This window comes from Lingula anatina, chromosome 10 (genome assembly GCF_051362555.1).
Source record: "Lingula anatina isolate TDL-2025a chromosome 10, LinAna3.0, whole genome shotgun sequence".
Lineage (NCBI taxonomy): Eukaryota > Metazoa > Brachiopoda > Lingulata > Lingulida > Lingulidae > Lingula > Lingula anatina.
The window spans coordinates 12,836,453-12,849,363 of NC_141776.1; the positions used below are offsets into that span (position 1 = coordinate 12,836,453).

Sequence of the window (12,911 nt, forward strand, 5' to 3'; positions counted from 1 at the left end):
GCAGTTCATTTTTCATTTCCAGCCTTGTATTTTTTTTTTTTTTACTTTAGCTGCAACTTATTTTTAAAAATTAATTTTAAAAAAATAAATAAATGAAATAAAAATAAACAAATAAGTAGAAAGTTTTGTTTTTCCTTTTAATTTTATTCATTTATGTATTTTGATAAAGGGCGAAAGTAATACTACTAATAATACAAAATAATACAATACATGATTTTTTTCTATTGCTATTCAAGACAATTATTATAAAATTTCTAAAATATTTATTCATAAAAAGACCAACACATTATGAACCTCGTGCCTGAAAACACAACACTTAATTGGATTTACATACTACAAAGTGCAACGGAGGACCCACAGAGATTGTCAGAACCTGGATATTTCCAGGGATTAAGTTTATATTCTTAATTTCAACATGTATTTTAGATGATTTATTTAAACATTTCACCCAAAATTACTACTAACACATTCTAAAAATTTTAGTAATAGTCATATTTTCCAAATTTTGTAGTCTCTTTTTTCCCCTTTACTTTCACTCAGTCTTTGGTACTGATAAAAATGGGCTATTGCTGCTGGGGCCAGACACACATTCGTCATTGATGGGTTTAAACTTGGCTCCAGTGTCACAGCTCATCTCATGATTCTGACTTATTTGGATTATCTTGCTCTTGCGGAGAGGAGCTCTGGACCTAAATGTTACAAAATAGATAAATATAAAAATGAATAAGGTATCTTACAAATAATCAACATATCAAAGGTGATCTGCATTTAAAATATTAGAAACCACTGAAATGTGAGATGCAGTGAGAATTTTTTCTTAGGAAGTGTAAAAAGAAAATGGGGAACACACTTAGTTTGGGGAAATTTTTGTGTCAATTACAGTTTGGCTCTATTTGTAATAAAATTCAGAATAACAAAAAATTGGAATAATTCTAAACTTGAGATAACACACTAAGACCCCATTCCCTAGGCACCATCGGTCTATGTGGATCGTATTAACTCTGTTATGCTGATTGCACTTAGCAAGAGTCCCCACAGACTTGGATCAATCCATGTAGACTGATGGTGTTCTGTGGGAATTGGGCCTTTTATTTATCTATTTTTCCTACCTTTTAAATTCCAATCTCTGCAAAATACTCAAGTCCTCCTCTTGCTTTTTCTTCACTCTTGTGGTGGCGTACATACAGTACACGATTGCAGTCAATATGGCGGATATTATCCCAGTTACCAAAAAGACGGGGATTGAGGATTTTGGAGGAGCTCCCCACACTTGTACAGCAAATTTGGTCCGCAGGTCGCAAAAACTGTGGGATAAGATAAAAGATGCAGAAATAAAATGAACAAATTTGTAAGTAAAAATACAGTTATATAGCATATCATTTGTTATACAAATTAACATAAGTGCAAATAAAAAACAGTTAAAAAAGCACAAAGTTGATTTTTTCAAAATATTTTTGTCACTAAATTTATCTTTACCCCCCAGCTGATTCGGGAAATATTTAAACATTTCATGATAAATCAAAGCGTGAAATAAGTTATTAATATACAGGTAACAATAAGTGCAACTACCTGTGGTCCTTGCTGAGCACTATCACTTCAAATATGTAGACCAAGTTTAGACTCTTCCAGGAGACTTTGTTGTCTCCGGAGCCTCCCAAGATTTCATACTGGTCCTCATCTGATGGAGAGTATGTAGAAGTACTGAAAATGAAAGTGAAAGCAGATATACTGAAAGTGAAAGTAGATATACTGAAAGTGAAAGTGAGCATTCCAGAATTATAAACAATGTAAATACTTCATTTTCTACAAAGATGTTTAACTTAAACCATTCTTTGTATCAGCCTAAAACAACTTAATTGAAAGAAAACTTACAAGTGACAAAAAGCTCAGTAAAGAATATCATGTTTTAAAATTACACTAAAAATACGGAGTCCAATTACACACACACACACACACATTGATAATACAATACTAGGTAACATTTCTCTTTGAAAAACTACCTGAAAAAGTGTTATGCAAAATTATTGTATTATATTATAAAAAATTATCAGAAAATAAAACACTACTCTTGCAGACTGTGTTGTCACGCTGAAAATGAAAGTAATTTGAAATTGCTCAGATAATATTATCCAAAGTCATGAAGTGAAAGTTAAGCAAAGAGCAACAATCCCCTCTCAACAAGAAACAGGTAAGAATAACCAACTGACAAAAAAGGTTTTATAAACTGAAATTTAGCCCAAAAAAGTATAATGGTTCATATAACAAACTCGATCCATTTGAAAATAAAACATTAAATAAAGTTGAAAAGAACACGAACTTTTGCGGTCATAACTGAAGCCTTGAAAACAAACCTTTAATATATTCCAGCAAAGCATTTCTTCAGCTGTGTAATACATTAAAAGTTCAACTTACAGTAGCAATTTCATTATAATTGTACATTAAAACTAACAATTATTTCATCATATTACTGGAATGTGGAGTTATTACAACAGAAAAACTTCTTGGATGAAAAAACTATTTGCTACAGCGGTGATTGCAATGTTCTGTTTTCAGGCACAATTCTGACCACAAGATTCTCTTTAACTAAATACATCCCGACCCAAACTTAACACCATTCACATACAATGGTGTTTGGACTGTTGCAGCAGAGGTCACATTGGTTTGTGACCTTGGCAAACGTCCACATCTGTGACTTGGGGGTGTCGCTGTTGTGGCCGTACCTAAATCGTCATTTTCTGTGCCACGCACAGAGGGCACTTTACAACTCTCATAATTCTGAAAACAAGAGTTTAAGAAAAATCAATTATCCTTTTTTGTTTTTATAACCTGCTTGTTGTTGAAAAAAATAATGCTAAAACAGATATATGTTTTTTCACCAAGTGCATCCAGTTTTTGGTAGTATTCAGATTCAGACATTGTAGCTTTATTGTCTGATATGCCTCTTCTAGCAATGAAAGGGTAACTAAGACGAGCACACTCAATAGTTCACTGCCTGAGGGGGCCTATTAGACATTTCAGCTAATTTAAGCTAATTTCATAAACTACACTTAAGCAAAAATCCCTACAAAGTTGGATCAATCCAGCTGGTACAATATGTCTGAATATGAATGTTCTATAAAACCAACCCAACCATCTGTTTTTTTTTCTAAAAAATAAGTCCTTTTCTTATTATCCTTGGTAGGTTTTAATTTATTCTCTTTTTAATTTACTTATTTTTCACTTTTTCGACTTATTCCTTTCCAAAGAAACATATTTAAATTACAAAAAAAAAAAAAAAAAAAAAATCCCAGCTTCAAAGATCACCACTTTGCCTCAAACATCTGAAAGATCAATATTAAAAGGACACAAAAGAGGATTTTCGCGCCAAAATTGATTTATCCCGATTTATCCCGAGGTTAACAGTACTTTTCTGCAATTTACCGACCTTTAATCTATCATTCCCGGCACTCGCCATCGCTCTGTAACATTTTTGGAAAATACAATAAAAAGAAAACCTCCGCTTAAGCGGAGGTTTACCAACAACCACCTCCATTTTCATTATTGAGCTCTCTAGACTTCCGGATATCGCGAGATTCTCGTATTGCGACCTAGTTAAAACTAGTTCAAGCTGCCGGGAAAGCACATGGAACAGGAGGCTGAATTAGTTGAGACTCCATCGAAGAAGGGAAGAAAGATAACAAAAAGAAAAAGGAAACACCCTTTACAAAAGTCAACACCAAAAAAATAAAATGCGCGTAAAACAGTGTATCAGCAAATGTACGACAGGCAAACAATAAACACCGGCAAGGAAGAAGGCAGATGAAAACCTGCTTGCATGGATGGATCGTCTGGCCGCGAAGTATTTACTGGATTTGTGAGTACCATTTACAATTATGTTTGAGATAAGACACCAGTAAAAATATTTATTAAGCACAGAGATTAATGTTTATTTACGTGTGTTCGTTGTATTTCTTAACGATTGTCAGGCTCTTCTGTCAAAATATGCCATGAAATTGTAACTAATATGAGTGGTATCGATGACAGAAATTGCAAGTGTGCTCATATGTCGACTCTGACAGGGTTTGGGTTAGTTTATAGAGCAAAGAAAGTTTAAATAAAAACGGACATGGTGGGAGATACTAGTCTCATTACATGTACATTACAATGACCAGGGCGAATTTTTGACTTACAGAGGGCACATTTCTTGTGCCTCTAACATCTAGGCATACCACAGTAATTAAGACATATGACCAAGATGCTATTTCTTTAGGCATCTAAATCCCAAAATGAATGTGCAGAAGCGGTTATTGTATCTAAGTTTAACTCAATGTTAAATGGCATGTCAACTATAATTGAAAATATCTTTGAGTAGTATTTTGATTTTATATTTTAAAGACAATTTGTCTCCTTTTTACATTAAAAATAAATAAATCAGAAAGGGGATATTGCATGTTTATGTTTGGTACATCTCTCTAATGTATTAAATAGTCCAGAGTAATAATTTAGATCATACAGTTTTAACTTTAGAGTCCAACCAGTATTTCGGAGATTAAACCAATATGAAGTGATCAAGAAACTTCAAAATTAAGTTGTAGTTAATACTAGTGCAGTTGAAGATGACAGTCTAGATAATTTAAGGTGATCATATTGAGAAAAATGGCATTTATACTTATTTCAGTTGAGTTTTATACTTATTTCAGTTATGTTTTTACATGATTTTTCTCAAACTTGATTATCTTATTTGTTGCTTTTTCCTATGGGATGCCTGAGCTGGAAGAAGTGCAGATGGAAGAGGAGGAAGATGCTGAAGAAGAGGGAATTAAAGGATCCTGATGATCCAACATGGGACTAAAACATGTCTTTAGAGTAAGCAGAATTTTAATAAGCTGATATTCACTCCTCATATATTAGGAATTATAGGTGCATGATTGCTCTCTTATCAATTTTTTTTCCAAATTGGCGACACATAATGTAAACATAATGCAAGACTCTATTTCCTCCGTCAACTAAAACGAGCTAAGCTTTACCAAAGTATTGTGCACTCAATTCTAGAATATGCCTGCCCTGTGTGGCATCCAGGACTAACTATAGAGCAATGCAAACTCTAAGAGACTGACCAAACTCGTGCTTTGAAGATTATTTTCCCTGACCTACACTATGATGAAACCCTGAACCTGGCAAATATGTGTACTTTAGATAAACGAAGAGATCTGTGCAAAACTTTCTTTTACAAAAAAACTGAATCCTCTGACAAACTGAATCACATCTTTATTGATCAATCCAATTGTCTTTTAAGATCAAACAATAGTAACAAAGTGCCACAATTTAAGACCGACATATTCTGATGCTCTTTTATTCTGTATGCACTTTTAAATTTCCAATAGTATTATGTTGTCTTTTATCCTAAGTTCAATTAGCAGTCTTTTAACTCAGTTTTATTCAAGCAAATATTCACTTTATTTTCATTATAATTTTCTTAACACTATGTACAACTTCAACCCACTGGGTTGCAGTCTTAATAAATTATTATTATTATTATTTTGATTTGCTTTTTTAGACCTTAAGGTTATGAGCAACTGCCAGTATGATGTCCTGAAGAAGAGTTTTTTACATGGAAGAGGAACTCCATGGCTCTCCACCAAAAAAAGAGGAACTTTTCTTGAGGGTCCAAAGCGGGGACGAGTTGGATAGTGAGAGACTTTTCCTGACTTTCGAGTGCTGCTTACAGGATATATTCAGTGAACTCATCTTGCCAATGTGACAAAGCATAATCTGCTGACTTCAAACCATCTAGCACTGACATGTATGCTATAATGCAGACAGATTGGAAATCAAGGTGGTCTTTCCTCCCAAACCTAAGTCATATGCCTGATATTGAGAATAAACCATTTTGGTCCAGCATTTACTTCTTAAATCTAAATGACATCAAATGTATTATGGAATATGGTACTGGTGGCATATTGTGATTTCAACTTGATTTTAAACCAGTGAGTTGTTAGATTTTGTAAGATCACCAGTTGCAGTTTTGTGACTTTGTTACAGCATAAAATTCTGTATTTGGCAAATGACTGCATGTCATTTCTTTTAAGACCTACAAAAATGGTTTGAGTGAACACTTGTGCCTGTATTCAATTCTCCACTCAGCCATTATTTAGAATTCATGCAGGGAAGCCATGCCTGTATTTTTTAAAGAAATATTTATACCTTTCTATTTATTCCCTGCACATCTTGGAAAAGTATGTGTGAATATCTTACCGATGAAACAATTTATGTTTGTGTAAGTTGGGTTGATCCTTTCTTATGACCCATCCCTTTGCATGGAGACTTTTGTGTCAGCTCACATGAGTCAATACACTGACAGAGAGGGGGATAATTTGTTGATCTGCAATCCTCATGGGTCTGCATGTACATCAGACTCTTAACATGATAGCCTGGCTATTAATAAGTCTCTCTCAAAAATGTTATCATACTATAATGTGTACTGCACAATGTGAAAGTTTGTGAATGCTTGGATAGAAGGCTTATTTATGAAGATGGCATTAATAAGTATGAAAATAATTATGCATTCTAGCTTACAAAATCTGTGTATGTCTTATTCATTACATGTGACAGGTAATAATAAAGATGATTTGGCCAAATTCCAAACTTATGTAGCAAACTTTGTTTATTCTTGTATTTTTGCCAAATATAAATAAAAGATGTTTCAATATTTGAACTTTTATTTCATTCATAATCTCTACCCAGTTAATGCTACATTGATACTGCAGCTTATGCTTTGTATGTTAAGGCCACACTTTTTTATTTTTATGGATGACATCCTCTGGGTACCCCAAAATCGGTGCGAGAGGGCGAAAAAAAAAAAAAAAAACGGTCCAAAAAAAAAAAAAAAAAATACTGCTTAAGTAGAGGAATGCTGTCAGTGCACAGCTGGAAACACAAATTTTACCACAGAAACACGTATCAAACTAACAATATGTCTTTCTTTATCCATGCTCTCAAAATATTAAAGCATTGTGAATACTTCGTAGAAATGTAAAAAAAAAGTCATAAATAGATATACTTCTTATCACAAAATCTATTAAGGTTATTTCATGCATTTTGTTGGTATAGCAATCAATAAAACAAACATCAAACAAACAGTGTGTCTTTATTTGTATTCTCAGAATATTAAAGCATTTTGAACACTTCACAGAAAAGTTTCACAGATATGCTTAATACTACCAAATCTATTAAAGGTCATTTCGGACGATGCCATTTTGTCTACTTCGACTCACACGGCCAAACTGTCAGATATAACTTGAGGCACTGTAATAGTAAAATTACATAAAATGGTTATAAAGAAAAAAATGTACTGATATTATCATAACAGCACTATTCTTTAACAAAAATCAACAAATTAGAGGGCATGATCACTACATGATAACCAGCTTATAATAAAGAAGCAAGTCTGATTTTGGTAAAAAAAAAAAAAAGAAAAAAATTAAATTTAAATATCTGTAGCTGCATTAAATCATAAAGGCCACAAGAAGAAATAACATTATCACACATGGTTTCAAAGAACTGATGTAAAAAAATTACACTAATATTCCCCACTTGGAATTAGAATTTTGACTAGCTAATTTCCTATAGTATAGTGCTAAACCGTACCAAATGGCACTGTTCACCCTCTAAAATACCAAAGTTTTATTTTTAAGCAGGCCCAGGACCCCACGCTTTGCATCTGCGGACCCCCCTTTCAAATAATCCTGGATCCGCCCATGTTATACTGCTAAAATTATTAACATACCTGATCTCTTCACTCGTGCTTGAAGGGGTGTATCACCCAATTCCTCCTCTGAAAGGCTAAAAAAATCATTCCTTATAATCATATTCATTGACAATATTATTAAATTTACAAATAAGCTAACGTAGTTACGTGTTGTACAAAGAACACCCTCTATCCCCACTAGTACTCGAGTTACATCGTACATGTATATATCATGGGATTCCCCTGCGAGAATATGGTGTGAGGTTAGTCTGTAAGTACTGGTAGATGACCACATTGAGCAGAAAAGGGTATTCCTCCTGCTTTACAGACCTATACACCTCAGGGGTAAAGTGCACTATCTCGCTTCATATAACTAGTAGTACGTACCCAGTGCGAGTGATTTGGCTGCGAGTGCGTTACCCGAGGAAACGTTAATTATTAGCAGTTATCTACGCTTTTTAACTTCCTCTGCCAGACATTTTGATTCCCACTGCCATCTTCCCATTTTAAAGTACTTTTGGTAAATATAACTCGCTTACCTGCAAAGATTCGGTAAGCAATTCCTCTTCTCCTTCACGTCCACGCTCACCTTCGAAACGACATGCTGTCTGCATTGTTTACATCTCGTATCTGAGTCGAGAAGCCGCATTATTTCAAACTGTGTCAAGATGGCTGACGCCCGGGGTTCGAAAGTGGACGGTGAATATGATTCTTTTTTTCGATATTGATTAAGGCCATTTACCTGCCATTTTATGCTTTACCCATAGCAATTGTTCTCAGATAAGTTAAAAAAGAAGCAATCCATGCACTAAAAAGGCGTTTTAAATCCTATTTTTTGTCCCTTTAATATATCATTTTATAACATATTGCTATCTTGTTGCTTGCTGTATACTCTTTCATTCTATAATCATATTTGTATATACATTTCAGAGAAAAAAAAATATCTAGGGTAACAAAATCACTGATTTTCCTTTTAGAAAACTCACCATCTTAGTCCAAGCAATTGAAGGGTCAATGTGTCCCAGCTCCCTTTGTTGTTTCAACAACATGGCTGCCCACGTCTGCGGAGTTTTGTCACAGCCTGCATCCTTGATTTTCTTGGTGTAGGAATACGTCTTCATCCCATGTATTTCGTACATGATAAAGTCATCGTGGATGTCTTCTAGGAAGGTATCTCCCTGCCAACTGAAGTTGATAAAAATCGTATAAATATTGGTAGGACATATAAAATATATATAAAGATTTTGAAAAGACAAATTAGATTTAAAAAGTGTAAAGTCCATCAAAATTCAATACATTTTCACTGTGTAAACTTAACCACGGCACTGCCTCTGGTACATATACAAGTTTTGTCATCTCAACAGCTTTCATGTTGTTTTCCATTTAATATTTAATGTGGTGATTTTTTCAATATGCATTTTATGTGTTTGATACTACAGTAATATTATAACATCCATGTGGTGTTAGAGTCCATAAATTGGATGATTTTGTAATATCTATCTTAACATTTTTTTTTCTAGTGTCGTCCCTCGACCGGTTGAATTGAGCCAAGATTTAATTACTGTGCTCCTGCAGGGAAGCCGACGAGTGGAGAGGCGTAAAAGAGGCGGAGAGGCCATTACAGGGTTAAGCGGTCTTCCTTTTATGTAGGTCCGCCATATTTAGGCCGTGGACCAGTTAACATGCGGCGCTTCTCATTCTGAATGACCTCTTACAGCTGTATTTCTGGCTTGAAGATGAAATGTTTATCTTAACAACACTTAATTCTAGTGATACACATTTTTTGTTGCCAGCCAATTTTTGAAGTGTCTCAAATGCCTTTTAAACTACTCCATTCCATCAGAAAACACCATATTGGGAGGTTAAAATCTTACAGCTGCATTTCTGGCTTGAAGAGGGAGTTGTGGTAGGAGCTGATAGGACACCCTAAAAGCTGGTAGTCATATTTGACCTCGAGGTCAGCGGTTGCCTCCCTGTCAAATTTGCCACGCATCATTGTCGGATCGATGGTGAATCTGCAAGAAAAAATATTTATATGTAATTTACAGCCATACCCTCATAAAAGATCTCTCTCTCTCTTTTTCTCTTCTCTCTCTGTATTCAGTTTATCAACTTTTTCATACTGATTTAATTTACAAGTCTCATTTCCATAAGTTACCTACATAATATGCCTTAGGAGCATAAATGGTATGCCAATAGAAATTCTTTTTTTTTTCAAATGTTTATTAGTGTTTTTAAACAAGGTGAGTCAAGTAGTACATGGTAATCAAGCATATAAAATTACAATTTATCTCCCCCTAATATATATATATATATATATATATATATATATATATATATATATATATATATATATATATATAATTTATAGTAATATAAAGTTATGAAGTGACCCTCCCCCTCTTCCATCTCATTCTATCCCAGCTATGACACTCACTTAGGTATTGTGTAGGTAAAGTTCTTCATCACATCACACTCAGAGTTGTACCCAGGTGGCCTGGAAGATAACACAACATCAAACACGCTGATATGAGCACAAAGATCTTCTATGTTCATATATCTCAGTTAATGAGGTTAAGCTGCAGATTTCCTATGAAACATTAATTGAAGTCAATATCTGCACTTGTACTTTTGAACTAAGATGAGTAAAAGACTTTATAATTATGTACTACATTGTATGGGTACTGAGATATTACCCCCCCCCCCCCTCCCCCATCCTTTCTTGTCTCTCACTTGGACATCTGTTTTGCCCCTATATCTTGCCCAAGCTGACAAATATTTACTCCTGGATTATTACATGTATATTTACAGACACCATTGATATTATAATAATAATAATATTTTTATGTAGTTAATATAAATTTATAAGTATAAATATATGTCAGAAATCTGAATACTGACAGAGCTTTTTAAAGTATTCAAATTCTCATGTACATTCTGTTACCCTTGGATCACTATATTCACAGGCACCAGTGGCATGACGTATGGGAAATTGGCACATTTAGCATGCATGCACTGGAATCATAGTTTGTTTTCAATAGGTTACAGATTACAAATTAAAAAAAAAAATTAAATAAAAAAATACTCACAACTTAATCCTGACATGTTTACCTGGGGGACACCCAACACTGACGTGACCAACCTGAAATTTATTTTTAAAAATTATTTTACAAATGTTACAGTCTTCAAAGGCAGATTAAAAGAATATCTGCCCTAGCCCCCATTTTACAAAAAAACTTTAATTAATTCATTTATTTCCAACCTAAGGAAAACATAGGTCCAAAGAATAATGTTTATAATAGCATTTATAATATCAGTGCCCCTTTGTATTTTGATTCCCCCTTTCAAAATAATAAATAAATAAATAAATAATAAATAAATAAATAAATTCGACTTATAATGTTGCTTATTGTTGGCTGCTTATGGTGTCATGATGAGTAAATAAGTGACTTTTGCTTACTTGCAATGGATTTTTGCTGCACACCAAACTTCTCTCTGAAGCTGTCACCCTCATATTTGTAACTCCAATCTCTTCATAACTATAAATATATTTTTTTTCAAAAACATACTAATTCTAAACAAAAAAAAAAAAAAAAACACTTTTATTAGTCACTAACAAGCATACTAAATCTGAAACAGTTGAGCTAACATAATGGGATAGCTCCAATTATATAAAGTATTATAACTCTAGTCATTTATGAGTGTTTGCTGGGACCTGCTCACAACCAATTTGATCCGTGGACTAAATGATTTTAATATGTTTTTCCCACTTGAAAACTTGCCACATAATCCCTCCTGTGAATTCATTAGGGGATAACACAACAAGCTTTCAAGTGGGTAAGCCATATGTGCACAGTGGATCAATAAGACCACAGATCAACTTTGGTCCTGAAAAGACCCTTAGACCAACAAATACATACAACCAAGACCAACAAACAAATATAAAATATCAACTCGCATGGTGTTAAGAATACCCCTCACCTTACATCACTTGAAGCCATGCATTTCTGATTCAATGAAGTAACCTAAAATAAAATAGAATAAGACGTTGAGGTAGTTGACTTATAAACCATTTAATTAAGCTCCATAATAACCTACCATAATATACCATCATTTGATTATTCTTTAAATGACATTTTACACAACAATATTTTCAATATGTTTTTTATAAAAGTCACACACACACACACACACACGGCTATATTCTCACCAGAGTTCTTGGAGACAGTCCACTAGCTGCTGATGGAGAGTTGACGTACCTTGATACAGTTTGTAACAAATGAGGGTTGGACATACTTAACTGAAATATTATAATTCCACAATAAATCTTTACATGTATAATTCTAATATTGCTTCACTAGCTCCAAGAAATACATGTGCGCATTTGTGCAGGGATAATTATCATATTAATAATATTTTCAAAATTATAAGTGGGATCATTTAGCCTGGAGTCAAAAAGTCAAAGATCAGTAGACTAGTCCAATAAGTGTTTTTAAGCACTAACACTTTGTAAATAAATAAAATCACCAATAATTGGTTCTGTACTCCCGGCTGTGGTATAAGATTCACAGTTATCTGTGTCTTGGTGTTGATGTCAATATAGATGGTTTTGCCTTGAAAATCAGCCCCTAGAGCTTGATACTGAAAAGAAAAGACCAACATTTTTAGAAAATTTGAGAAAAAAGGCACAAAATATTTGGCTGATCTGAGGATTTCTTTTATTTCATGCAAGTTTATTACCTTATGTTGCCTGATAATCTAGGAAACTATTCTGAAGTTTTTTCAAATTACAGGCAAAATGGCGTTCAATCCCTAAGCACTGCATATATAAAGAACCTTGTTTTTGAATTAGTAGGAGAAAGTTCCCTATTTATCAAGAGTCATCCAATTAAAAAAGTGCAATTACCAATGAAAAGAAAGTGTACTTAGTATGCCCTATACACTGCGACACAATAGAATAAAAAAAAAAAAAAAAAAAAAAAAAAAACGAATCCAGTCCAGCCAACACAGGAAACAGCCATTTGCACAAAAACAGGCAGATATAGAAGCTAAACATATATACTACGTAATTAATATTGTCGATGCAACTTGGGAAGTGGCACAACTTGTTTTTCATTGGATCATCCACTATGTTACTTGCTTATCGTTGGGTCGTCTGCCATATTGGCTAATGCCCCATCTTGGC

At 33.8% G+C, this 12,911-nt stretch overlaps 1 protein-coding gene and 1 long non-coding RNA gene across 5 annotated transcripts in view; one reads left to right on the forward strand and one right to left on the reverse strand.

Moving 5' to 3' along the window:
• Window positions 1-416: 416 nt before the first annotated feature.
• The window catches only part of LOC106170520 (cation channel sperm-associated auxiliary subunit delta), a 30,680-nt gene continuing 18,185 nt past the window's right edge, over window positions 417-12,911 (reverse strand). Inside the window, exons 11-22 of one of the 4 annotated variants that reach the window (XM_086997575.1) lie at window positions 12,254-12,367; window positions 11,937-12,026; window positions 11,708-11,751; window positions 11,187-11,265; window positions 10,816-10,868; window positions 10,164-10,223; window positions 9,601-9,741; window positions 8,713-8,911; window positions 2,624-2,775; window positions 1,570-1,701; window positions 1,110-1,304; window positions 417-689 (exon numbers count right to left, since the gene is read on the reverse strand). In XM_086997575.1, coding sequence (XP_086853701.1) covers window positions 533-689; window positions 1,110-1,304; window positions 1,570-1,701; window positions 2,624-2,775; window positions 8,713-8,911; window positions 9,601-9,741; window positions 10,164-10,223; window positions 10,816-10,868; window positions 11,187-11,265; window positions 11,708-11,751; window positions 11,937-12,026; window positions 12,254-12,367 — 1,416 coding nt within the window. In that variant the 3' untranslated portion in view covers window positions 417-532. Of the gene's footprint in view, window positions 690-1,109; window positions 1,305-1,569; window positions 1,702-2,612; window positions 3,321-7,107; window positions 7,285-7,765; window positions 7,822-8,265; window positions 8,357-8,712; window positions 8,912-9,600; window positions 9,742-10,163; window positions 10,224-10,815; window positions 10,869-11,186; window positions 11,266-11,707; window positions 11,752-11,936; window positions 12,027-12,253; window positions 12,368-12,911 lie in introns of those variants that run through there. The other 3 variants (XR_015331395.1, XR_015331396.1, XM_086997576.1) reach the window with 3 other exon arrangements.
• LOC147759615 (uncharacterized) lies at window positions 3,836-6,688 on the forward strand. Its single transcript, XR_015331397.1, has 2 exons — window positions 3,836-4,845; window positions 5,537-6,688. It is a non-coding gene; the product is annotated as an uncharacterized LOC147759615 (long non-coding RNA).